General features: G+C 42.6%; 1 protein-coding gene across 13 annotated transcripts in view; it reads left to right on the forward strand.

The window, feature by feature from the left end:
• Positions 1 to 26,605, forward strand: part of CADPS (calcium dependent secretion activator) — a 334,379-nt gene that overhangs the window by 143,716 nt on the left and 164,058 nt on the right. For all 13 annotated transcript variants that reach the window (XM_079958109.1, XM_079958115.1, XM_079958104.1 and 10 more), the window contains exons 7-9: positions 9,689 to 9,800; positions 17,188 to 17,327; positions 23,281 to 23,347. In XM_079958109.1, coding sequence (XP_079814235.1) covers positions 9,689 to 9,800; positions 17,188 to 17,327; positions 23,281 to 23,347 — 319 coding nt within the window. The remainder of the gene's footprint in view (positions 1 to 9,688; positions 9,801 to 17,187; positions 17,328 to 23,280; positions 23,348 to 26,605) is intronic.

Consider the following 26,605-nt stretch of genomic DNA (forward strand, 5'->3'; position numbering starts at 1 on the left):
GGAGGGCGTTTCAAAACTAGGATGCTGTTACACAGAACTTATGAAATTGCTTGCTCCAGATTAGTTGTAACAACAAAGAAAGGCTTTCCCCTATCCAGTAGCAGTATACATCTCATGATTAGGTATTGCGTTGAACAGGAAATAAGAGCTATTTGCCATCACTCTCTGCTTGTGAGCTTCCTGGAGGCACATGGCTAGCTGCTGTTAAAATATGGATTTTGTGTTTGATCCTGAAAATTCTTAGTGAAACAATAACCATACGGTTACTGGTCTGAGAGACAAAACAGAGTATGTTTTACCTTCTTATCCCAGAGCAAGTGGTAAATTCCACAAGCTGCTTTGATGAACTGCTCATTTTTATTTTATTTTTTGCCCTTGCGAGTAAATCTTACTCTTTTTTATTAGAAATGTTTGCTTTGTGCCCTATCCTCAGTGAGATACAGTATTAATGCATGTGTTTTGCCTGACTCTGTTACTTTTGATTCCTGAGGGGCTTTTTAAAAAAGAAATTGAAAGTATATCCCAGCTCCTGCCACCTGGCATCTTCAGATTTCCTCCTTCATCACATAATAGCATCCCTCTGTACCAATTTTCCAGTTTCCAATTCTACAATTCTTGAATTGGTGGTTCTCAGAATGTTGGTGGCTCTACCTTCCTATCACAGAACCAATGAGAACTACAGTGGCACCTCCTGTTGTGGACAGGATCCATTCCGGAGGTCTGGCCAGATCCTGAGGTTTTCGCAACCGGAGAGACCGCTTCTGCATATGCGCGTGTAGCAAACCCCCGGAAATATACATCCGGGTTTGCTGCTTACATATCCCAAAGTTTATGTAACCAGAGGGATACATAAGCAGAGGTACAACTGTACATAACTATCAAGTAGTTTGCTCCTAGTTTATTTTTAAATGGGGGCAGAAGGAACCAGTTAAGAGACAGTGTCTCTTTAATATCCATTCCTAATAATAATAATAATAATAATAATAATAATAATAATAATTTATTATTTGTACCCCGCCCATCTGGCTGGGTTTCCCCAGCCACTCTGGGCAGCTTCCACAGAGACCAAAAATACACTAAAATATAAGATATCACCATAAGAATCAGGGCTTTTTTTCAGCTGGAACTCACCGGAACTGAGTTCCGGCACCTTTTTGGTACATTCCAGCAACTTTTTAGATTGGGGTGGTATGGCACCTTGGTCTGTGTTGTATGATTATTGGGTTCCCTCAGCGATCGGGTTGGTGGGGGCAAAAAAGAGAAGATGGGTGCTTTACCTTAACTATAGTTTACAGTTTAACTTTTTTAAAAAAAAATTTTATTAAATTTTGACATAAATATATTTCACAAACATACAAAAGACAAAATGAAAAAGAAAAAACAGAAAAAAGGAAAAAAACAAACAAAAAAAACATGAAATACATACAACTTTGATGACATTGATCGAGATAAAGGGAAGTCGATCAATATAGTTTACAGTTTAACTTAACGATAACTTAAGTGCCACAAAATGCTTCCTATGAGGAAAAAAGAAAAAAATATTTCAGTGTCTTGTAGACACTGCTTTGTGTTGGGAATTTTAAAGCCTCAGCCTTCATTTCCTTACCACATCCTAGAGACTTGATGGAACTCTTTTTCTGTAAATTTACAATTTCCTTTGCAGACTGATATTTTCTCCGATTAGCGTAGCAGAGATAGCGTTCACATTTCCAGGCTCGATCTCAAACAGTCATGTGTATCTTTACTTAGAATCCCTTGACATTATCACTATGAAGACATGTTCCCATGCTACTAGCATCCTGGGAGATAAAGCAGACTAGGCCGATGAATGCTTTAAAGTCCGGGCATGTCTTACACCAGATTCTTGGCACTTCTTACCTTTCAATCAATGCTCACAGCTCATCTAGACTTTACAACTAAGTGTCCTGTGTGACATTGCACTTATGTATGTAGTGAACAGTCTAGGGGACCTCTGCTAGAAGGTGAATACTTTTTTGTTTGGACAGACTTTTGGCCTGCCCAGTTTATTCAATTCTCCTCCTGCTAGGTGATGGCAGTAGGAAAAGATCTGCCCATGCAATCTTGAACTACTATGATGCTGCATGCGTTTCTCATTCATTCATTCGTCTAGCCAAAGAGCCAAAACTTGTGCAGCTTTTATGGTGTTGCCTTGAATTAAAGGGTGGAGCAGCTTTAAGGGGAGAGGATCTGTGGTGTTCATAGTACTGTACCATGATAAAAACATGGCAGTGCTATGGAAGCTAGATGTTCCATCTTACTGCAGGTGACCATTATGGTTGTAATAAACCCACCTGTTTGAAGCTTTTACTAGTATGGGGGACACGGGTGGTGCTGTGGTCTTAACCACAGAGCCTAGGGCTTGCCGATCAGAAGGTCAGCAGTTCAAATTCCCACGACGGGGTGAGCTCCTGTTGCTCTGTCCCCGCTCCTGCCAACCTAGCAGTTCGAAAGCACAGCAGTGCAAGTAGATAAACAGGAGCCGCTGCAGCGCTCTGGCACTCGTCACAGTGTCCCGTTTGCCAGAAGCAGTTTATTCCTGCTGGCCACATGACCCAGAAAGCTGTCTGCGGACAAACACCAGCACCCTTGACCTGAAAGTGAGATGAGCGCTGCAACTCCATAGTCACCTTTGACTGGACTTAACTGTCCAGGGGTCCTTTTCCTTTTATCTTAGTACAGTGGTACCTCAGGTTACAGACTCTTCAGGTTACAGACTCCGCTAACCCAGAAATAGTACCTCGGGTTAAGAACTTTTCTTCAGGATAAGAACAGAAATCGTGCGGTGGCAGCGCAGCAGGCCCCATTAGCTAAAGTGGCACCTCAGGTTAAGAATAGTTTCAGATTAAGAACGGACCCCAGAATGAATTAAGTTCTTAACCCGAGGTACCACTGTATGGGCAAGTAATAGATTATAGGCATAGTGAGAGGGAAGTGTTTCTGGCATGATTAGTCACATATTTCAACTCCTATAATATTTATAAATAAGATTGTTTTAACAGACTTTTAGCCTTCGATCCAGTTCAGCTTACTGTTCTCATAGTGGCCAAGCAGACACCTGCGGGAAGCCCAGAAGCAAAACCTGCAACAGCAGCCTGAGTATATGAAATATATCAAGGCAAATTAGCAGTTCCTTCCAAATGCATTGTATCCTTTCACTATATAGGCCTGTAGTCTATGCTCTGGTTTGCTCAAGGGTCTGAACATTCAGTAAGTGTCTCAGTGCAGCATGCTAATCCAAGCGAGCAAATGAGAAGGAATAATGTCTTACGTAATGACCAGGCAGGACTTTTCGATCATTGCATAACCTGCTTTCTCAGAAGAGGATAATGAAATTAAGGGTGCCCAAAGTGCTCCAGGATTTCAGTTTTTTTAGACAAGGCTCAAAATGTGGATTACAAAACAAAACTGTTACATGGATTGAAAAACAACACAAACATTGGAAGCACAAATGGATCAAATCCAACTATGGAAATGAATTATTCTCAAACTGCATTACTGCAGGGAACTGATTGTCAACATGCAAAACGTGTACACAAATGTTTCTGATCTTAAGTCATCAAATCAGGCCAAACTTGATACGATTCTATTATTCCATGGCTGTTTCCAAGAGCTCAGATTTGAAGAAATCAGTATCAACCCAGCCCTTCAGGAAGAACAACTTCTCACATGCATCCCAGTTCTTCTGCAAGGATGGCACTGGCCAAGAGGTTGTGTTTGTAATACAATTCTATCTGTGATGGGATCCATCTAGCTCCTGCCACTAAGGTTATCCAGGAAGACATGTTTTATGAATTTCTCAAGTTGTTTCACCATGAAGATGCAACTCTATGCAGATTCCCCCCCCCCCAATTAATCACATTAAGACTTATCTGTCCAATCTGAGCAATGTGACTGTGTTTCCCAGGTGTAAACATCTGGCTGCAATATGCAGCCAGCAGGTGGATATGAAATATTCTGTCCTTGCCTTGAATCAAGCTTCTGCATTACAATCCTTAGCTCATTCATGCGAATAATAAGCTTGTGAAGTCATTAATATTAGTTTCCTTTTTTATTTTTTTATTTTTACATTATGGGGAACTGAGACAATGTGAAGTGATAGTGACAAAGATTACTGACAGAATCTGTAGGCTCTCAAAGTCTACTTTGATTACCGTAATTTCAGGCTGAGATGTGAGATTCATTCAAAGTTCTGACAAGTGAACAGATGGAGGGTCCATTTGATACTGGGAAGCCCCATGGCTCTTCACTTGTATAATCCTGGCTCATAAACAAATGAAATTACTAACGATAAAGGAAAAATCTACCTTTTAGCTTCTTCGCTTGTATAATCTGGCTCATAAACAAATTAAATTACTAATGATAAAACTATGGTATGTATAATTTCACCCACCTTCCTTTCTTTGTTTGATATTAAGTATGAAATATTTCTTTAGGAAACAAACCTTGAAAACAACTATTGCTGCGCGCACACAAACACCATAGGTATCTACAGAGATTTTACTACAGTTTAACTGCTATATCTCTGTACTTAGTAGAAATCACTTCCTGAGGAATTCATGCATTCTCCAGGCAATACATTTCCCTCTCTCCCCAATCCAAGTGATTCACAAATCTGTTTGCCAGAGACAGTAGTGGGACAACTGTATGAGTGCATCTACTGATAGCAACACCTCGGTCAAACTCCTGTACCTTCAAATCCTATTGTCTGTCTTCAGCTGAATTCTACAACTGGTAGAATATTCCATGCCTATACTGCCCTCTGCTGGTTCTCCTAACTCCTTCAAGAATGAAATAAAAAAATTCCTTCCAGTAGCACCTTAGAGACCAACTAAGTTTATTCTTGGTATAAGCTTTTGTGTGCATGCACACTTCTTCAGATACACTGAAACAGAAGTCACCAGACCCTTATATATAGTGAGAGGGTGGGGAGGGGTATTACTCAGAAGGGTGGTGGGAATGGGTGATTGACTGATAGGTGTGGCAAACCTGTTGACGACTGTTAATGACTGCAGTTGATCTTACAGGAAAAAGCAAGGGGTGAGATGGCGAAAAATAGCTTTATCATTATTTCCGTCCTTCAAGAATGGTTTAAATTTGATACTATTCCTCCTATTAATTTGTTGCGTTTGTGAGGTGGGTCACTATTTCTTTTTTCCCCCAAAAAACCAAATACTGAGGTTGAAAAAAAATCTTTATTTGCTCAAAGCATGTCAAAGTGCAAGTAGATAAATAGGTACCACTCCAGCGGGAAGGTAAACGGCATTTCTGTGCACTGCTCTGGTTCACCAGAAGGGGCTTAGTCATGCTGGCCACATGACCCGGAAGCTGTACGCCAGCTCCCTTGGCCAATAAAGCAAGATGAGCACTGCAACCCCAGAGTCGGCCACGACTGGACCTAATGGTTAGGGGTCCCTTTACCTTTACCTTACCATACACACACACACACACACACACACACACAGTCATTTCTCTCACTTTGGGCCTCATTTACTTGCATGGAACCTAGGAAATGGGGTGCCGCTGTAGAGAACTTACAGAAAGTTAAAGAAGTAATGCAGAGCATTCAGCAACTAAGCCCAATAGTTTTGTCACTCCTGGGGGTGGAAAACCAATCTGGATGTTTTCAATCATTCATGCATAGATCACCAACCTAAAGTTAATTGAGACGGCTGTTATGCAGGCCTGCTGAAGGCTCTGTATCATAAGTAGCAAATACCGCATTCTGAGCAAATCTAGGAAACAGTGATATTCTGTGGGTTAAGAAGCACACAGTGATATATTGTCAAGGAAACAAACTGCTTAGAGCAATACTGCCTTTTCTGGTAGCCCTAAAATTAGTTTCACCATCTGTGTTTTGGTTTATATGCCTGCACACAGTCACATCCAACCATCTTTCCGTTGAATGCTGGCAACTTGAATGCACGATGTATGCTTTCCATTTCCCTTTACTGCACCTATCTCAACTTCGAGGATTGCAGAAAAGGCAACCATTCAATACAGAATGTAATTGGTCAGAACCATTTAAATGGTGATTTCAAACTTAGTGGGCTTGTAAATGTTCACTTTAGGTCGGGAGTGGAGAACCTGTGGCCTTCCAGATGTTGTTGGCCTACAACTTCTGTCATCCACAACTCTTAAGCTAGGCTTGGCTGGGGATGGTGGGAATTGGAGTCAACATCTGGAGGACCACAGATCCCTGCTTAAGGGGAAAGTATCACATCCCACATAGTTTTTCAAATATTTTCTGTTTTTGATAAAGCCAAGACTTTTGAAACTTTCTTCTTCTCATGGTTTAAAATGCCAGACAGAGTTAATAGTCAGAAGTTTTTTAAAATACAATCTTAAAGCTCAGAAACATTATGTACTATTATTCGTACTTGTCAGTCCTTAGAGGTTAACCCACAATTACTTTTGTGCGCCACAAGGAGAGGGACTAAGTACAAGCTGTGTACCACACTGGAGATATTCGCACCACAAGTAGAAACATTTATGTCTAAAATTGCATTATGCACCACAGACCTCTGCAAGCAGAACGGCAAGCCTGTTTTCTCCGAGGTCCAACAGAGTGGACTGTTTCTCAAATAAATGCTGCATAGAGCCAGTGTGGTATAGTGGTTAAGAGCGGTAGTCACGTAATCTGGGGAACTGGGTTCGCGTCCCCGCTCCTCCACATGCAGCTGCTGGGTGACCTTGGGCCAGTCACACTTCTCTGAAGTCTCTCAGCCCCACTCACCTCACAGAGTGTTTGTTGTGGGGGAGGAAGGGAAAGGAGAATGTTAGCCGCTTTGAGACTCCTTAAAGGGAGTGAAAGGCGGGATATCAAATCCAAACTCTTCTGCTTCTTCGGTTTCATCCTAATAAACAGTGAAATCTCAAGCAGGAAGTAACAACACTTGAAACAGAGGCATCCCAGCCCCCCCTCTTTAAATTGTAAATAAGTTTGGATTTGATGAGAAAGTACAGATAGTTTTTCTCCCAACAACTTCAGCATTTCTGAAAAGTTTAAGCCACTAGTCCAAGAATGGGAAACCTATGGTTTGCCAGCTGTTGCAGGACTACAACTCCTATCATGCCTGTCCACCGGCTTTGCTAGCTGAGGCTGATGGGAGCTGAAGTCCAACAGCGCCTGGAGGGCCACAGGTTCCCTGCTCAAGACCCACCATTATCCTTTGAGCCTTGCCTCTGGGCTGCAAAACAGGGCTCCTCCCTCCACCAACTCATGCAACAGAGTGCCCCTGTTTTCCTTTGGGAAACTGGAGGACATGAGGAAACAGGAGAGAGCTGGGCCACGATGTTCTTTATGGTGTCTCTCTACACAGAATGGCAATATTAAGGCTATTTCTCAAGATTTATTAAGCTGTAGGTGAGTTTCATTACGTGAGAGATGGGGAGAGGAGAGAACGGCCTACCTTCACGAGACCAAATGCACCGTTTGTTTAAAAAAAATAAAAATGTTAGCGCAGCTTGGAAGTTCGAGAAACAAAATTAAATGAGCTGTGAAGATTATTGAAAATCAATCACAGCCATAATGAAAAGTTCCCTGTGTTCTCTCCAGAGCTAGAGAGTAGGATCCTGCTATGAATTGTTAAACCGGAATGAAGCAATAAGGCAGAGAATGTTCTAAGTCCAGCATCCTGAACACTCCTCCTCTGACAAAAGTCCTCTGAAAGCTAAAGGATTTACAGGGTAACACAAGTGGCTCAGGATAAAGTGGACTGATTAGTACAAAATGTTAGTCATGCCCTGGTCACATCCAAATTGGACTACTGCAATGTATTCTTTGTGGGGCTGCCGTTGATGAGTGTTTGGAAACTCCAGCAGGTGCTCAGATGTTTCTCGAGGGCTTCCCTTTGGTATCTGGTTAGCCACTATGAGAACAGGATTCTGGACTAATAATAATAATAATAATAATAATAATAATAATAATAAATTTATTTATATCCCGCCCTCCCCAGGCGGAGCCGGGCTCAGAGCGGCTAGCAGCAATAAAAGTAACACAGCATTCTAAAATCAATATTCTAAAATCAATTCAAAATCGAATGGCAACCACTGGGCCAGAGTTCTACGAGGATCACCACAGGAGGGGGGCAGACTGTCTATTGGCCTGATTCAACAGAGCTCTTATGTTCTTATCTGTTACCTTCTGTCCAGCTTCTCCTCTTCTTCCCCCCACACCCTCTGCTACACTGCCCCCAAAAAACAAATTGTATTTAACAAATTTTTAGCATCATCATCATAAATTTTTATTTATACCCCACCCTCCCCAGCCAGGGCCGGGCTCAGGGCAACTAACACCAAATGTGAATTACAATAAAACGTAATAAAAACAACAACAAACAGTTAATTAAAATACGACTTAAAATACAGCTTAAAATACAGCCTCGTTTTAGTAATAGCCCATAAATCAAGACCATAAAGAGAGGAAGCACTAGAACTGGCCATTCTGATGTTTTTGCCATCCTTCTTTGGCATACTGGCATCCAACTGTATACACAGATAGAGTGGGGGTACTGGGCTCAACATTAAGCCCTGACCCCGAGATTGTGCTGTTGGCACTGTGGCCTAAACCACTGAGACTCTTGGGCTTGCCAGTCAGAAGGTCGGCGATTCAAATCTGCACGATGGTGGCGAGCTCCTGTTGCTCTGTCCCAGCTTCTACCAACCTAGCAGTTCAAAAGCATACCAGTGCGAGTAGATAAATCGTTACCACTGTGGCGGGAAGGTAAATGGCTTTTCTGTGCGCTCTTGTTTCTGTCACGGTGTTCCATTGCGCCAGAAGTGATTTAGTCATGCTGGCTTTTCTGTGGACAAACACCAGCTCCCTCTGCCTGAAGTGAGGTGAGCGCCACACCCCATAGTCACCTTTGACTGGTCTTAACTGTCCAGGGGTCCTTTACCTTACCTGTGCTGTTTTTTCCTCGGCCCACACCCAATAAGGTGAATGTCTGCCAATGGGGAACCTTTTGCCTCTGTGAAGGATCCCCACACAAGTCAGAACCCTGGAAGAGGCAACCTTGCTGTATCCATGTTGGTTCTAATGCTGAGTGCTACCTGAGCAAGCCTCTTATGCTCCTAGATGCCTCATTTACTAGACTCCTATTGTCTGCAACCACTCTGCTATTTCAGTAATGGGAGAACAGGCAGGGCTTTTTTTTTTTCAGCTGGAACTTGCCAGAACTCAGTTCCGGCACCTCTCAGGTGGGCGCCATTGCAAATTTGGGGAGAACAAGGGTTCATGATGAGTTACAGCACCTCTTTCTCTAGAAAATTAGCAGTGGCAGACAGGTAAGTATCCAGATGGCTCTGCAACTTCTGTGCGAAGTTTCAGTGCTAAATTATGTTCATCGGGTTTATTTTACTCACTTGCAAAAATAAATAAAAGCGCATTTGTGTATCCGTGGCACGTGCGGATGTGTGTGTTCTTTGAGCTTTTGCTTCATGCTATTCTGTTGCCTTCCCAGAGGAAGCTTTGTGATATTGCAGAGTTGTTGTCTTACAGTTTTTCTTACCAACTTAATTAGCACAATGTCACTCCTGTTGCTTTTTTAATGCCTAAGACAGTTGGTGACATTTGCATTAACCTTTTCCACCCCGAGGTGACGGGGCTGGGTTGGCAGACTGTGTTTCTTGTCTCATGCTTTTTTTTCCATCTTGGATGTTTTCACAGATGGGGGACTCAAGGTGACTTTAGCACGACGCACGCCCTTCCAGCAGTCAAGGTGAAGCTGTTTACCGAGAGCACCGGCGTGCTGGCTTTAGAAGACAAAGAACTCGGGCGGGTAAGGGCAGCGGTGCTTCTTCAGCTTTGCTTTGCAGGAGGAGGAAAACCCCGCTGCCCATCAGGGGTAGCGGTTTTATGAACCCAGGTCGCAAAAGAACACAGGCTTTCTAACCCGCAGTGCTGCAAATTAGAACATTTCATCTCTGGCATAGCTTTTTAAGAACTGCAGCCTACTGAATGTGCCCAGACAAGGAAGTACTGTATTTTTCGCTCTATAAGACACACCAGACCACAAGATGCACCTAGTTTTTGGAGGAGGAAAACAAGAAAAAAATATTCTGAATCTCAGAAGCCAGAACAGCAAGAGGGATCGCTGCGCAGTGAAAGCAGCAATCCCTCTTGCTGTTCTGGCTTCTGTGATAGCTGCGCAGCCTGCATTCGCTCCATAAGACGCACGCACATTTCCCCTTTTTAGAAGGGAAAAAGTGAGTCTTATAGAGCAAAAAATACGGTAATATTGGCAGCTGTTGGGAAAGCACATAAAACACATAAATGCACATTTGCACGACAGAAAAGGAGGACAGAATTTGTTCTAGAGCTAAAAGACAAGCTTTCTGGGCTGGGAAAGAAGGAGCTAGATTGGTTCCTTGTAAGCATCACAATCACTAAAGAATTTCAGAGAGGAGATTGGTTGAAGTCTTTGTTTCAAATAAAGTGTGGTGTGTGTCGCACATAGAATCATAGAATTGTAGAGCTGGATGAGACCCCCGAGGGTATCTGTTCCACGGTTGAACAGCTCTTACCGTCAGAAAGCTATTCCTGGTGTTTAGTCGGAATCTCCTTTCTTATAGCTTGAAGCCATTATGTCTAAATTGTTGGTGCACAGCTACACACCCAATTAGACATAACCACAAAAGGTGGGTTAGAGGCCACCAGTGGGCCTTAGCACCTCCTCACTCACCTGACCCATCTCCTGGTTGGGCTGGCGAAAGCACCAGCGACTAGGGATGGGGGAGAAATCCAAGGCAGTTCATATTTAATGCCAAACCGACGTAATTTGCACTTTCTGAAACAATATTCGAACTGAAACCCAGCCATCCTTCAAAATTTCACACATTTCCAAATTTTGCAGTAAAGTTATCTGGCCAAGTAATGCATTTATTAGGATAAATAAAAATGCAGATATTAGTGAACATAACATACCAAAATCTTATTAGGCGAAATTGCTTTGCAAAGATGTGTCTATTGTACAAAATTGCACACGAATATGTGTATAATAGAAGAAAATCACACTAAAATATTGATGAATTCTCGTGAGGCCAAAGGGGGTGTTGGAGGAACTTGGGAGGAGAGGTAAAAGATGAATTTCTTTAAAAATCAGTTTAATAATAACACACTGGGAATAGAAAGGAAGGGGATAAGAAAGGACAGCTCTTACAGGAGAAAAATGTATGTGTGAAAGGAGCAGGGAGGAGGGATAAAAGAAATTGGCAGTTGCAGGGGGCTAAGGTGGGACGCAGGTGGCGCTGTGGGTTAAAGCCTCAGCGCCTAGGGCTTGCCGATCGAAAGGTCGGCGGTTCGAATCCCTGCGGCGGGGTGCGCTCCCGCTGCTCGGTCCCAGCGCCTGCCAACCTAGCAGTTTGAAAGCACCTCCGGGTGCAAGTAGATAAATAGGGACCGCTTACCAGCGGGAAGGTAAACGGCGTTTCCGTGTGCGGCTCTGGCTCTGGCTCTGGCCATAGCAGCGATGTCACGCTGGCCACGTGACCCGGAAGTGTCTCCGGACAGCGCTGGCCCCTGGCCTCTTAAGTGAGATGGGCGCACAACCCCAGAGTCTGTCAAGACTGGCCCGTACGGGCAGGGGTACCTTTACCTTTACCTTTTAAGGTGTAATTTAAAAGAGAAAAGAAGAAATGGCAATGAATGAGTAAAAATGCTTTGAGAGGAATAGGGAGAGCAAAAAATATATAATAAAGAAACCTATTCCACTTAAAGCATATTCTGTCTAAAACAGGGACACTGACTCACAATATCTATGAGAAATGCTGAACTATGGAACTCTTCGCCACAAGGAAACTGCTGTGGCAAAGAATTTAGCCATTTCAAAAGAGGGCTTTTGTACAGGGATCAGTAGAAAATGATGTCACTAATTGCCAGATGACCCATCTGCCTCCATTTTGTGACTGGCTGTGCCCCTGCACTACCATTTTTTGTCCGGTTGTCCTCAGTAATCTTTAGTCATCTCCAGCGGGCCCCGGGAGTAGAAATTCTGAGAACCCCTGACTTAAGAGCTTACTATAAGTGTGGTAGCCGAATTTGTAGGATGTATCTGTCACCACACTTAGGGACGAGGCTTCAATGAAGTACACTTTATTTAACAATAAGAAATAAATGGAGAGCACAGCAATGGGCAATTTAAAAAGACAATATACAAGCACTGCTGCCATAACTTCAGGAAAATTGGTGGGAGATGTGAAATTAAGTCTCCCTAGTCCACACTTCAGCTCACGAGTGATGGGTAAGCTATCTTGGCTACATGCTTTAACCTGCCTTGTCTAACAGAAGATGCTGAACACTGATCCTTAATTTCTCTTTTACCTATTCAAAGAGATATTTTAGTTCAGGCAAGCTATTGCAATGAAGAAAAGAAGGATGAAAAATCAAGTCAGATCCTCTTCACACATTGCCACCAGTCAATGCAAGCCTCTTCCAGGTGTTTGTTTTAGAGTAGAGATAGGTAAAGGTAAAGGGACCCCTGACCATTAGGTCCAGTCGTGGCCGACTCTGGGGTTACGACACTCATCTCGCTTTATTGAACCAGAGCAGCGCACAGAAACGCCGTTTACCTTCCCGCCGGAGCAGTACCTATTTATCTACTTGCACTTGGACATGCTTTCGAACTGCTAGGTTGGCAGGAGCAGGGACTGAGCAACGGGGATTCGAAACGCCGACCTTCTGATCGGCACGTCCTAGGCTCTGTGGTTTAACCCACAGTGCCACCCTATAAGAGTAGAGATGGGATTGCCTAAATTGTAAGGCTGTTAAAATTCACCTGAGCTTCAGCTAACTTGTGTTGCAGACATACAAAGCTGCAGACTGTCCTGGAAAATACTTCACCTTAACAGCCCGGGACAGGAGGATCTGCTGTTGGGGATTGATTACGTGATGTCAGCTGGATGATCAGTAAATAATTTAGCATGCTAAATTTGGCAACAGAGCCCCTGCTGAATTAACTGCTGCCTGCCCCTGCCCCTTTCTCCCCCCTCCCAGCTGCTAAGGTTCATAACACTAATTCCCCTTTTTGTGATTCAGCTTGTTCCCCGGTGCTATCAGCTACACACAGAGTGCTCCTGAATGTTCCTTCTCTGTTGCTTTATGACACTTCAGTTAGTCATCATTGATTTTCCCCCTCGCTCTCTCCAGAGCCTGCAGCTGCACAATTTGTCTTGGTGGCAGACATAATTGCCAATGAATTCTATGTCTGCCTCTGCTTTCTCTTCACTCACCCCCCCTCACACACACTCTAAGCGTGAATTTGGACATAAGGACCATCTGTGTCTTTAAACAGGAGGTCCTTTTAAGGTGCAGAGACTGAGTGAGAGATGCCTTTACTATTAAAGGCGCCTCCACTTCCCCTCAACTATGAGAGGAGTGTCTCTCACAGTGGGCAGAAGGCGTCGCTGTTGTTTTCCCCCTGATGAATAGACAAGTAGGTATGTTTAGAGATTTGTTTTTATTTATTCCAAGAGAGAATAATGCCCATGGTTTAGCGTTTCAAATAAATACAGCCCAGGATTTTTTTTTTGCAGATGAGTGAAGGAAGAAAATAGTGCCCCAAAGGTAACAGTCTAAAGTAGAATGAAGCCCCAAAAGAAATAAACCCAAAGGTGTTCTTGAGACCAATTCCGTGCTTGATTAGAACTTAAAATATTTCAACAGTAGTGCAGCGGCTATCCCAATGCTTCCCATTTAGCTGTATCAATAACGGCAAGAAGCAATAACATCCACAAGCCACAAATACTTGTTCCATGAAATCTGAGAAGAATGGGCATTTGGTTTTTCTAACAGCCCAATCCCATAGTGTCCATGCATGTTTGGGGAGCCATGAAGGCTCAATAAGCTTCTTTCTGTTCCCTGCTTGAGACTGCAAATATGGTGGGTGTAATGGCCCTCGGGCATGATTTATATAGAGACTGAGCTTACCTGCTCAGTTTGCAGCCAACTCCTAGGCTCTCCTCTCCAGGAAACCCAATGGAGATCCTGAACCTTAACCAGGGGTTCTTTACTACTACCAAACAAGAGAAACCCCTTGCTTCTAAGGAGCTGCATGGCACACTGCCTCAGCTCAAAGGATTGAACCAAGAGGCACTGATTTCTTGATTTATTACATTTATATCCTACCTTTTTATCCAAGGAGCTTAAGGTAGCACACATGGTTCTCCCCTTCCACACTTAATCCCAATTTAACCTCCCCTGTGAAGTAGGTTAGGCTGAAAGACAATGACTGGCCCAAGCTTTGTGGTGAAATGGGGATTTGAACCCCAGTCTCCCAGGTCATAGTCCAACAAACCTGACCACTATACCACACTGGCAGAAGGCAGACAATCTTGAAGCTATCTGAAATATGTGTGTGTTGTTAAGTAGAAGTTGCAGCACAGTTTTCTGCTGGAGTTGCATTTGGGTTGCAAGTTGTGTAGGCCTGAGCTTTGTTGTTGTTTAGTTGTTTAGTCATGTCCGACTCTTCGTGACCCCGTGGACCAGTGCACGCCAGGCACTCCTGTCTTCCACTGCCTCCTGCAGTTTGGCCAAACTCATGCTGGTAGCTTCGAGAACACTGTCCAACCATCTCGTCCTCTGTCGTCCCCTTCTTGTGCCCTCCATCTTTCCCAACATCAGGGTCTTTTCCAGGGAGTCTTCTCTTCTCATGAGGTGGCCAAAGTATTGGAGCCTCAACTTCAGGATCTATCCTTCCAGTGAGCACTCAGGGCTGATTTCCTTAAGAATGGAGAGGTTTGATCTTCTTGCAGTCCATGGGACTCTCAAGAGTCTCCTCCAGCACCATAATTCAAAAGCATCAATTCTTTGGTGATCAGCCTTCTTTATGGTCCAGCTCTCACTTCCATACTTCACTACTGGGAAAACCATAGCTTTAACTATACAGACCTTTGTCAGCCTGAGCTAGACGTGTCCATTATTCTGATATGTTTAGAAGAGGAACAATTGACCAAATGTAGCTACTAACAGGCAGCTCACAAACAAGTGTATTCCATTTGAAATGTGAATGAAACTTAGGCTCAAGATACTGTTGGTCTCCACAGGAGATTGTTGGGGTCAGTTGCCACCAAGAGTAATCAGTTCTTACTTGGCATGGAGGTTGTGTAGGAAAGAACTTTTAATTGGGTAGCCATAGCAGGGAGGTGCCCTCTAAAGTTTTTATGTTTTGGATAACTTTAAAAAAGAAAAGAAAAAAATATGCTATGTTATTTTTAACTTGGCAAAGAAAATATTCATTTAACATAATAATTTGCTGAAGTCAGACGACTCGGAGGAACTATTCAGTGATTTGAGCTGCATATTTAAACAGAAATTAGGTCTGTTGCTGCAATCGGTGCTTGAGATGTTTTAATCCCATTAGAGAAATAAAAAAGGTATAGTCTGTTGAATCAGCAGCAGAGTTCAAGATCGATGGAATATTAGGAAGATGAAGTTGTGTGTCAGTATTAGGCAAATACAGCTAGTCAGGAAAAAGATAGAAATCATCTGAGTAATGAGAGTATGTGCCCTTAAAGGTTAATGCATTAGGAGGAGATTAATCCTGCTGCAGAATAATAAGAAGCTTAATAATGAGATTTTACCTCCTGAGTCATTGGAACAAGCTGAAATGGAAAACAGAGGTGCCAAAAGTAAAAAATGATAAAAACATGTCTTTACTCTTCAAGAACCCAAACAGGAAAACAAATAATATATCAGAATCAAGATACAGAATAAACCCCCCAGGGGGGCAGGGAGGGTATTAATTAAACCGTGGATAGTTTTCCTGAGATATTTTAAATTGTGTCAAAGCACACACCTCGGAATCATCTCCTTAACCTTCCATAGCTTTTTATAAGATGCTATCATTTCCTTAACCTTTTCATCCTCTTCAAATATTTTTAAGAGTTCTCATTCCATTAGCTTACAGTGTAGCTTAAACTTTAGCTTTATCTTATTCAGTAAAATGAACCTCTCTCCCTTCACATCATTTTTCATCTTTTTATGCTACCACAACCAAAAGCTGCCATTATATATTAGCATACTAGAAGTCATACTTGGTGTTTTATAAAAAAAAACACCACCCTCTTTTTGGTATATTTAAAAACATTCACTCTTATAGCAAATTCAGACTGCGCCTAATACAAGACTCAGTGCTCCATGGTACAACCATACTTTGAAGGTTGTGTACAGTTTGGGTAACCACACCTCGGTAGGGTGAGCGGGTTGCCTCAGAGGCAGAAGAAAAGAAAACACTGGACTGGGAAATTTCCAATCCCATTCCAGTGGGTTTCCCCTTCCTCAGCTCCCCAGTAAAACAATCCAATTGGGAACCATAGAAACAGGCAAAAGAAATCACTTTGGATATGGAAAAGAATGGAATAGGGTGGGGGTTTTGTTTAGTGACATCACCAGGGCCTGCTCCCTGTGACATCACCGGGGCCCAAACTGAGACCTAGGGGTGGGCCCCAAACTCTTAGGGCCTGGGATGCTCCTGACTAGACATCCCTATGGCAGAGGTGTGTACATACAGGAGCAGACAATCGGGAGAGGAATCTTGTCAGTCAATATTGCATGAGTAACCTTCTGGAGCCTTGATGGCGGATGGTGCCAGAAGCAAAACTGGGTGAAGCTTGAAGTGGCTCTTATCTTTGTAGAAAAGGCTACATTACAGCCAGACAAAAGCCACAGATTTCTATACAAATGCACACACTTATTCACACATAAATACACATATCTTCCAAACAGGCAAGCAAGAGTTTGATGACATGTTCCAGCTGGGTAAAATCTCTCATGGAAGGGCTTGTCCTGGAGTTGGTGGGACATGGCATAGCCTAGAGCAGTGTTTCCCAACCTTGGGCCTCCAGCTCTTTTTGAACTACAATTCCCATCATCCCTGATGGGGTCTTGCTAGCTAGGGATGATGGGAGTTGTAGTCCAAAAACAGCTGGAGGCCCAAGGTTGGGAAGCACTGGCCTAGAGAAATGGTAAATCCTGGGGTCCAGAAAGGCCTGGAGGGTTGCATTTCGCCCCAGCCTGCTTTAAATACTGAGACCCAAAGCCAACACGTTGAACTCAGCCCAGAAACACTGCAAAAGTCAAGGATGAATTGTGTTTCTCTCTCAGTATCTCTGCACTCTCTGTTCTCTCTAAACCTCACCGTACTAAAAATCTCTCTTCTTTGTCTTCTTCAGGTCGTTCTTCATCCTACACCCAACAGCCCCAAGCAATCAGAATGGCACAATATGGTTGTTTCCAAAAACTGTCCTGATCAGAACCTGAAAATCAAACTTGCAGTCCGAATGGATAAACCTCAAAACATGAAGCACTCTGGGTAAGTAGTTTGGCATCCGTCATTTTTCTTCCTGGCGCTACAGGGGGCGAGACAAATGTGGCTTTGCCTTCCTCCTCCTTGGTTTGCATATGGTTAAAAGATGATTCAATGGATCTCGGCTAATCATTTCAAAGATAATCACCACATTTAAAAAATAGTAATAATAATATTTTTAATGACTTAAATTAAATGCCTTGTGTAAACCACCCTAATATTTTAGTTCTAATTAGCCCTGCTTTCCCTCCACCCCAGAGCTTTTGGGAAATTTGCCTTTAATTTGTGACATGACAGGATATGACAACCTCCATTTATAGAATGACAGCTTGTTTTAATAAGTAATAGTTTGTTTATTCTGCAGATGCGTAGAGCTAAAAACTAAATCTGTACAGAATTCACCAGGAATTTTGTTCTGTTTGTGTGTGAGAGACAGAAATAAACAAGGAAATTGCCCCATTTGTATTGTGCTGCTGTTTTGTTGCTATGATTTGTATAGCACTCTTTATCCATTGAACTCAGGGCAGTTCACAACGTAATACAAAAACACAAAATACATAATAAAAATACAAACCAGTAGTCTCCCCTCCCAAAACACATTTAAAAGGGCCTCAGATGTCAACCAACCGAAGCCCTGAATGAAGAAGAATGTTTTCACCTGGTACCTAAAGGTGTATAATGAAAGCCCCAGCTGAATCTCCTTGGGGAGAGCATTCCACAGATGGGGGGCCACCACAGAAAAGACTTGTTCTCATGTTGCCACCCTCTGGACCTTTCATGGAGGAGGCATACAAAGAAGAGCCTCAGAGGATGATCTCAGCCAGATGGGTGGGGTATAAATAATAAATTATTATTATTATTATTATTATTATTATTATTATTATTAATCTATCCCAATTGCTCAATGTCAGAAACACACATGCTTGGTCCCGCCACCGCCACTGCCACCCCAATTGGACGGAGAATGAAAAGACCACATGTCATATCTTGTAAAAATCATCGCCATATCTTGATTTGCTTGGTGTGTATGTTTCTTACATTGTATTTTCAAAATAATAGTCTCGTTGCTGTGTGGTAAGAACATTAACAGAAACTATCAATTATTATTTACAGGGAGTTGTAAATCTTTTCTATATTTTGCAAATGTACTATTTTATTAAAATCCTCTGGAAGACTGTATGACGATGGTACAGTTAGGAGCAAAAGAAGCTAATACAGCAGAAAGTAATTTCTCTTGTTACAATACAATTTGGATGTAAACTATTCAATAACCTACTTTCACCAGGAAGTATTTCATCTCTGCTTTTTCACTTTTCCTCATTTCCAACCTGAGAAGTAGGACAGTTAGAAAGTTCCTTGCCCAAATCCATCTAGTAAATGCTTGGCAAAGCATAAATTTGAACTTCTTTCTAGTTAAAACACCCTCTGCATTAAATTATCTCCTGTAGGAAAATCTTCTACTTGTTATCCATAAAAACCTGCCCTAAATTACAGTTCCAGAGTCTATTCTATAGTAAAAATAAATAAGTAAGGCCAATATAGTGACATGTATGCATGACAATTGGGGACCAGTCCTACTAGATCAAGCAGCCCTGCTAGACCTAGCATTCAATTAATTCCCACCCCCCTTGTTTAGAAATATTTCTGGGCACGCCAGGAATATGCAGCTGACCAATCTGAGATTTAGATCACCCTTTGTAGATAGTCATTCAGCAATATTTCATTTCTTTAGAAGCTTCTGAGTGTAACTCTCCTAATTAGCTTTGGCTTTTTGTCACAGTTCCTTTTGACTCGCAGTTGATTCTGAAGTCTTCAGTACATTTAAATGATTAAGCCATCTGCCCTGTTCTTACAAATTTTGATGCTCCAGACCTCTCCGAAGTCAATTACAATTTCCCCACTAACTTCAGAGGACTTTTGTTCAAGCCATAAATAATGCATCCTAGAATGTTTCTGCTAAATTATGCATAATTGTACAGCATGTAGGCCAAGTGCCTGTCAGTTTTGTCTGCATAGATTTAGGCTTGATTTAAATGTGACACAGGAGGTCAAGAAGAATTTCCCTGGGTTGCAGGGGCTCAGCATCTCATTTAAACCTGGCCTTTATATGTGCACTGAGGGCTTTGCCAGCAATGCACACTCGGGCACAGGGACCTGGTTTAAGCAAGGTACGCAGGCAATTTCTTCTTGCCCGCTTGGCATCACATTTAAATCAACCTTTGGAGACAAATTTGAATTCATGGGACTGTCAGAGCTTCCTCACACTTTTCTGTTCTTTGCACCTTTAAAGCAGCGTAAAGGGCAGCGCAAATATTTTTCAAATGGCAAGAACCCTCCTCTGATTCCCAAATATCACTGGGCCTGATCACATGACATCTTTACCCATATTCAACCCCTGCAAATGGAGGGTACACTTTCTTTCTCTGTCCACCCAGCATACCGTATTTTTCTGTGTGCCCCCTATTTTGGGGGGGCTCCAATTTAAGAAAATGAGGGGGGGAGATGGCCCAAAGTTGCTGAGCTTTTTGGGGGGAGTGCCAAAAATCACTCACCAGACTGACAAACGCTGCCAATCGCACGCATCACAAAAGCTGCACAGCGTCTGCCCGCCACCAACAGCAGCCAGCAATTGCACGCACAATTGCCACAGCAGAAGCCAGTCTGCACCAGCCCTTGCCACAGTCGCCAATCACAAACCTTATGGACACAGCAGCAGCCAATCCACACCAGCCCTTGCCGCAGCCACCGGTCACCCACCCAGTCGCCACTGACAACCTCCTGCTCGCAGCTGCAACTGATCTCACGTCCCCCCTCTGCACTATCCATGTATAAGACGAGCCCCAATTTTGAACATTATTTAACAGTAAAAAAAAACCTTGTCTTATACATGGAAAAGTACAGTACTTGTCCCACTGCCAGTCCTTTTGGATACCCACATATGGACTTAAATGTTCATAAGTATCTGGTGTTGCATGCATTAGGAAACCTATCTGGGAGAAGAAAAACTCTGAGCCTAAACCTCTGCTGCTTTGCCAGACATCTTCAGGACAGGGGCAGGGGGGAGGCTAAGAAGTAAACCTTACACAAATCCAGAGTGGAGTCCCTAAGATGGTTGGATGGTGCCTTGTCAGACCCTCCAAGTGTCCCTATTTTCCAGATTTGCAGAAGCCATCCCTGCTTCTGCTTTGATCCTGGAATGTCCCACTTTTCATTAGGACCTCCCTATTTTAATTGGAGAAATGCTGGAGGGTATGGTAGGATGCCCCTATTTTCACTAGAGAAATGTTGGAAGCGATGGAGTTAACCGACCCCAAAACCATCTGAAGAGAGCCCTGTATAGTGAAGTTTTTTGAGGTTTAATGTTTCATTATGTTTTTTTGTTAATATGTTGGAAGCCACCCAGATTGGCTGGGGCAACCCAGTCAGATGGGTGGAGTATTATTATTATTATTATTATTATTATTATTATTATTACTACTACTACTATTATTATTACAGTCAGACCTTGGTTGTCGAACCAATCCGTTCCGGAAGACTGTTCGACTTCCGAAATGTTTGACAACTGAAAACTGAAAGTGGAAGCCTCAATACAATAGGGAAACTCAAAATGGAAGCCATGTAGCATGTTCGGCTTCCAAAAACCATTCGAAAACCGGAGCATTCACTTCTGGGTTTTCGGCATTTGGGAGTCGAAACGTACGATAACAGAGGCGTTCGGGAACCGAGGTTTAACTGTATTATGATTACTGAATAGTCCCTATTTTCATCAGAGAAATGTTGGAGGTTATGCCTTGTACGCCTCCTTCTCGCAACCCCTGCAGCTAAGCTGATGCCAAATGTATTTCTCTGCTTTTGTTTGGACCACATCAGTGAGACTGGCGGGGGGAGGCGTGTATTCTCATCTGGGCAGCCCTAGGACCTCCATACACACTGCCCAGGCTTGTGCCCCGGGGAAGTCACTTCAGTGTGGCTAACGCGGTGGTTTGACTTTACCCACTCTCAACAGATGGATGCTAACAAACAAACAAACAAACAAAATTCATATTCAGCCATTTCACACACGCACACACATGGACATAAAGTGGTGTTGGAGGTGTTGAGACATTAGTGCTGGGTGAGCAGGAGCAATAAGAACACTGTTATTGCTCAATACATCAAGATCTGGTCAGATCTGGGTAAAGTTATAATCGAGTCCAGCCCCATAGTCCAGCCCCACTACTGTTTTTCTGGTGTCCTAATTAGCAATAAGAGTGTAAGCGTTACTTGCTGGACCGTCAATTCCAGGATTCTTTCCCCTAAAGTGAACCATATGAAGATCATAGGCAAAGTATGATACAATAGTCTCACCCTGTAATCAGAGGTACATTGACTCCAATAATACAGGCTATAGTTATACCTCAGGTATCCTTTTTATTTTTAAGGATTCTATCAGCGCATGCTGTGATAATACATTCTATAATTTAATTCATCATACTCGCAAAGTTCACACAGAGTGCTGTCATATCTGCTGCTGCTGAACAGAGTTATGCCCACAAACTAATATACCAAAGTAGGTCAAAGAATGAAAGTAGATCTAAGCCAAAATGGGTATTTTTCTCAAGTATTTTTGCCTCTTCCTTCTTTCAGTTACTTTTCAGAAGCAGGGCAAATCTATTAAAATCATAGCTCCCTCCAAAACAACTATTCAGAGTGATGGTTACTGCTTTCATTCTGAATTGGCTTTAGGAGATGACCGCATAACCAATTCTGATTGGCTATATAATGTCATAATGGTTAAACAATGTCATGATGTGTTATTTGTGTGGTAAAGATGGCCTGCATAAAGCATAAACAACAATAAATATTTACAGAAAATATAAACAAAACTTTTTTTACACCCTATTGCATATAATGTTAATATATTTCTGAAGTATCGTATGCTCTCCTTTTAACAGACCCTCATAGCTGATTTGCAGTAAAATTCTCCTCATCACTTGATACAATGTTATAAATCATATCAAATGTATCCATATTTTCAACACTTTGTGTTGAAAATGATCATGAAGCAAGATAGCAAAATGCTGCAGCAATCGCAACACAAAAATATTTTTTCTTGCTTTGCCCATATCCACACTTTCAACACTTGAAGCATATTTATAAATTCTTCAGTAACCCCTCAGTTTCCATGTGGGTTGAGTTATGGGGATATCACCTAAAGCCAAAATTGCATATAATCAAAACACATTGGGTGCAATGTGTTCCTGGACACCCACCCCTTTTATGTTTTTTTTAAAAAAATATTTATATTGTCAAGTGCATAAAGCTGAATCTACACAAGATAAATGTGCACAAGTTGTGGGCTTACTGTACACACAGGTCCGACTATACAAATGTTCATTCTTTGAGCATTTCACTTATCCAAACATGATGAATTAGTATCCAAACCTCGCCATACACACTACAGATTCAGATATCCAAACAGCTGGATCTGCATGTAGTACTATAAACAAATAAGTAGACATAAACAAGCTTTACTTTTTGTGTTTTGTTTCGCCAGAAACTGTGGTAGAAGGAAGAGATCAAGCAAATAAGAGAGCATTTTTCCTTCCTTGTTTGCCTTTTGCAGGGCTTCAGAGAGCTTTCCTGGGTTTTTCTGTCACGTTGGGGTCAAAATTTCATGGTCAGGAACACATTTCCCCTTGGGAATCAAATGGAAATAATTGACTCAGTATGCAAGAGCTCACCAAACAAATGATTTTCTGAGAACACATTGTGTTCGGATTGTGAGACCTGACTGTATTAATTGAACTGTGAGACTCAAAACCATTTGTGAGATTAGAGATGTGGTAAACCTTGCCTTTATATCTGACTATATAGCCTTTGACTTTGTGAATGAAATAAATATTATGTTAAACTCACAATAATCTTAGTCTTTCCCGTAGATATTTGCCTACTGAAATTGCCTCTGCTTCTTTTGTAGATATTTGTGGGCCATTGGCAAAAATGTCTGGAAGAGATGGAAGAAAAGGTTCTTTGTGCTGGTCCAGGTAATATTTCGACTAATAAAGCTTCTCCTTGTTTTAACATGAGGTGGTTTTGCCAGCTCTGCTCTTTTTAATATCTCTTTTAAAAATTCTATTTTTTTGAAAGCTTGAATTCTGAGAACTGGTATAATATAGTGCAGCTTTCCCCAACCTGGTGCCCTCCAGATATTTTGAACTACAGCTCCCTTCATCTCTAGCCGGCATGATCAAGGAATGATGAGATTCATAGCCCAAAACATCTGGAGAGCACCTGGTTGGGTAATGCTGGTGTAAGGTTGAGATATATAAGCCAAAAAATCTGAAGCTCAGGTTTCACCTCATCCACTAGATAAGCCACTACAGTACAATCGCATTTAACTTGCACAATTCAACTATACGCACTTGAAGACAGGCTGGTTGAAACTGTGCATGATAAATCCAGCCATGCTGGAGCTCTTTTAAACTCTCTGCCTTGCTTGAGGGGCAAGGCCCGCTCAGCACACCAGCTCTGGGATGCTCTCACAAGATGTTGAGGGGAGATGCATGTTCCTGCGAGATCGTACACAAGCATCTCATAGCTCCTACAGCCAGCGTGCTGAGAAGACCTTGCCTAGCAAACAAGGCTTAAAAGCTCTTTTGTTCCAGGTTCCGTTTCTTCCGCTTCTTAATACATGCTCTTCTTAAATCTCAGCTCAGCTGTCAGCTCCTTAGGCAAGTGCACCAGTTTCTTTAGCTGCCTCTCAGTCTTCTTTCTTGTTAGAATGGTCTTTCACCTTTCTTAAACTCCCATCCATCTTGGACTCCCTTCTCTTAGGAGTATTTCTGACCATGGGATCTCACCCAATATTCCCTTAACCTTTTTGAAATTGGTCTTCTTAAAGTCCAGAGTGTCTGTCCGACCGCACACAGCTATCCCTTGCCTCTGTATCATGAAACCAAAAAGAGAACATTATCACATCCTCCTGGATCACATACTCATAATAGTTTTGGAGTAAGTCCAGGAGAGAGAATGTTTTGCTGAGTGCCTTTCTGTACATCACCTACCACTGTGGTTGCAAATTTACCCTCTGCAATGAACAGAATGCTAATTGCATGCAAATTTCACAGCACAGGCTCATTATTCACCTCATTGTAAATTCTGAGCTATGCAGTGTGAAAGTGATGGCAGAATATGACCCCAAGGTTAGGAATGAAAATGTGTCCACGGCATCATAAATCAGGGGAAATGCACGGCAAAGTCAGTCTATTGCTCATAACTGGCTGGAGCATGCCAAGAAGTTTTTATATGAAACACTTTTACTGTAGGAAGTGGGGGAAAGGCCAATCACTTAATGTCTTATAAGTATCTCTTCATTTTCTCCTCCAGATAGATGTTCTTAAGAAGCTTGAGGTGGATGCAACCTCCAGCCTTACTTATTTATTTTCACATATGGGAGTCCATAAGATATAACAGCATGGCTCTTTTAAAAAAGAAATAGAAATGATTGCTCTTGCTGCTCTTCTAAGATAGCATCACAAAAGCAATTGCTCTATCTAGTATTCTTGAAAACTACCAAATTAGTCTTCTTGTTAGGAAATTCATCTTTAGGTATGCCAAGCAGAACCATGAAATTTGACTGAGATTTGGTGGTGGGAATTACTGGCTGCTTCTACTGGGCAACTGAGGTTGGAGGCAAATGTAGGTCCTTACTAACATCTGTCGGGAGATGATGGTGAGGCAGAGCACAGTTCAGTCAGCATCGTGCAAGCACCTGGTTGGTTGTTTGCTGGCTAGCAGCTTTCCAAATGGCCGTAGCCCACTGACATCATGGTGCTAAGTGAGCCACTGCCCTGCCCTCACAACACCAAAACAGTGATTCTTGCTTGTGAACTACCCTACTGGCCGCAGCTGTATATGAGGCTCTTAAAAGCATCCAACCAGACATACCTCAACTGTAAATGTCTTAATGATGTCACAGAAATCTTTGCTGTGTTCTCACACATGTATGTTCCTGGTCTTTAAAATCTGGCACTTAAAGTCTTTTGACAGTCCTATCAGCTATACAGCTGGTGGTCACTACCAAACAAGTTGTTGTTGTTTTTTTAATGGTGGCTCCAAAGTTTTGAAGCCAGCTTCCTGTCACTATATGACAGAAAGAGCAGCAAAGATTGTTCTTGGTTGGCAGCTTTTTTAATTTCTGGGATTTGTTTCTTGAATAAGCCCAGTTCAATGAGGTTTTAATATGTCCCCCAAAATGGTCTTGAGGTTTCAGGTAGGTACATATGGGATATGGTGGTCTTTAAAACCAGCACTTTAGACTGGACCCAGAAAAAGTTGAGGAACATTCAACGTTCTCTGACAGTGCAAGGGCGGTTGTGCTAGCATAAGGGTGAGAATAATGGTTGCGCAGTGTGAAATCCAGTGCATCAGTTCTGCTAGTGGAAGTTTGTTGTACAACTGGTCATGCCACTGGTCGTATCGGGGCTGCAGGAATCTGGTGCACAACCAGCCACAAGAACCATGCTGCACTCTCTCTTCTGCAAGCCATTCTGATAGCATTCTTCTTCTTTGGCGATCACTCCTAGCCGAGTAAGATTGTCTTCCATAAACACAGTTTTAACAATCAGTCCGTAAGTGACTGTGGAGGCCAATTCTGGATCCACACGTCCTTCCACAGTGGGGACATTGGTTTCCGGGTGAGAGTTTATCACAGTGTGGATTTGCCAAGCGTGCCTTCCTCCTAGCACGTTTCTCCCTTGTGTCCTGCGTTTGAGTGTCTTCAAAGCCCATGAGGCCTTTGGTAAAGGCTGTTCTCCAATTGGAGCACTCGCAGGCCAGTGTTTCCCAATTGTTGGTGTTTATACTACATTTTTAAGGATTTGCCTTGAAACAGTCTTTAAAGCTCTTTTGTTGACCGCCAGCATTACGCTTTCCATTTTTAAGTTTGCTAACTTTAACTGAGTGCTACAGTGAATTCCTCCCCTCATCACTGCCACTTAGCAACACAAGAACATGGCCTCCACCTGCTGATATTGCACTGCTCCATAAGGTCACGTGAAGGGGCTGTTGAGAATGTGCTGACTAGTCCCAGCCCCTCGATGACGAAGTGCATGCCACAACGACACTCTCCCCAATGTGTGATCAGCATGAAAGACTCCCTCCACAGTAGGGGGAACCAGGGGGCCTCTCCCTGTAGATAGAGCCTGACACACATATATCTGCGCTTGCATAGACTGCCTTCAGACTGGTGCTGTTGTGTCAGCCAAAGGTGTTGCTGGTGTGCACATTGTCATCTAGGATTG

Source organism: Podarcis cretensis, assembly GCF_951804945.1.
Source record: "Podarcis cretensis genome assembly, chromosome: 2".
In the NCBI taxonomy this organism is placed as follows: Eukaryota; Metazoa; Chordata; class Lepidosauria; order Squamata; family Lacertidae; genus Podarcis; species Podarcis cretensis.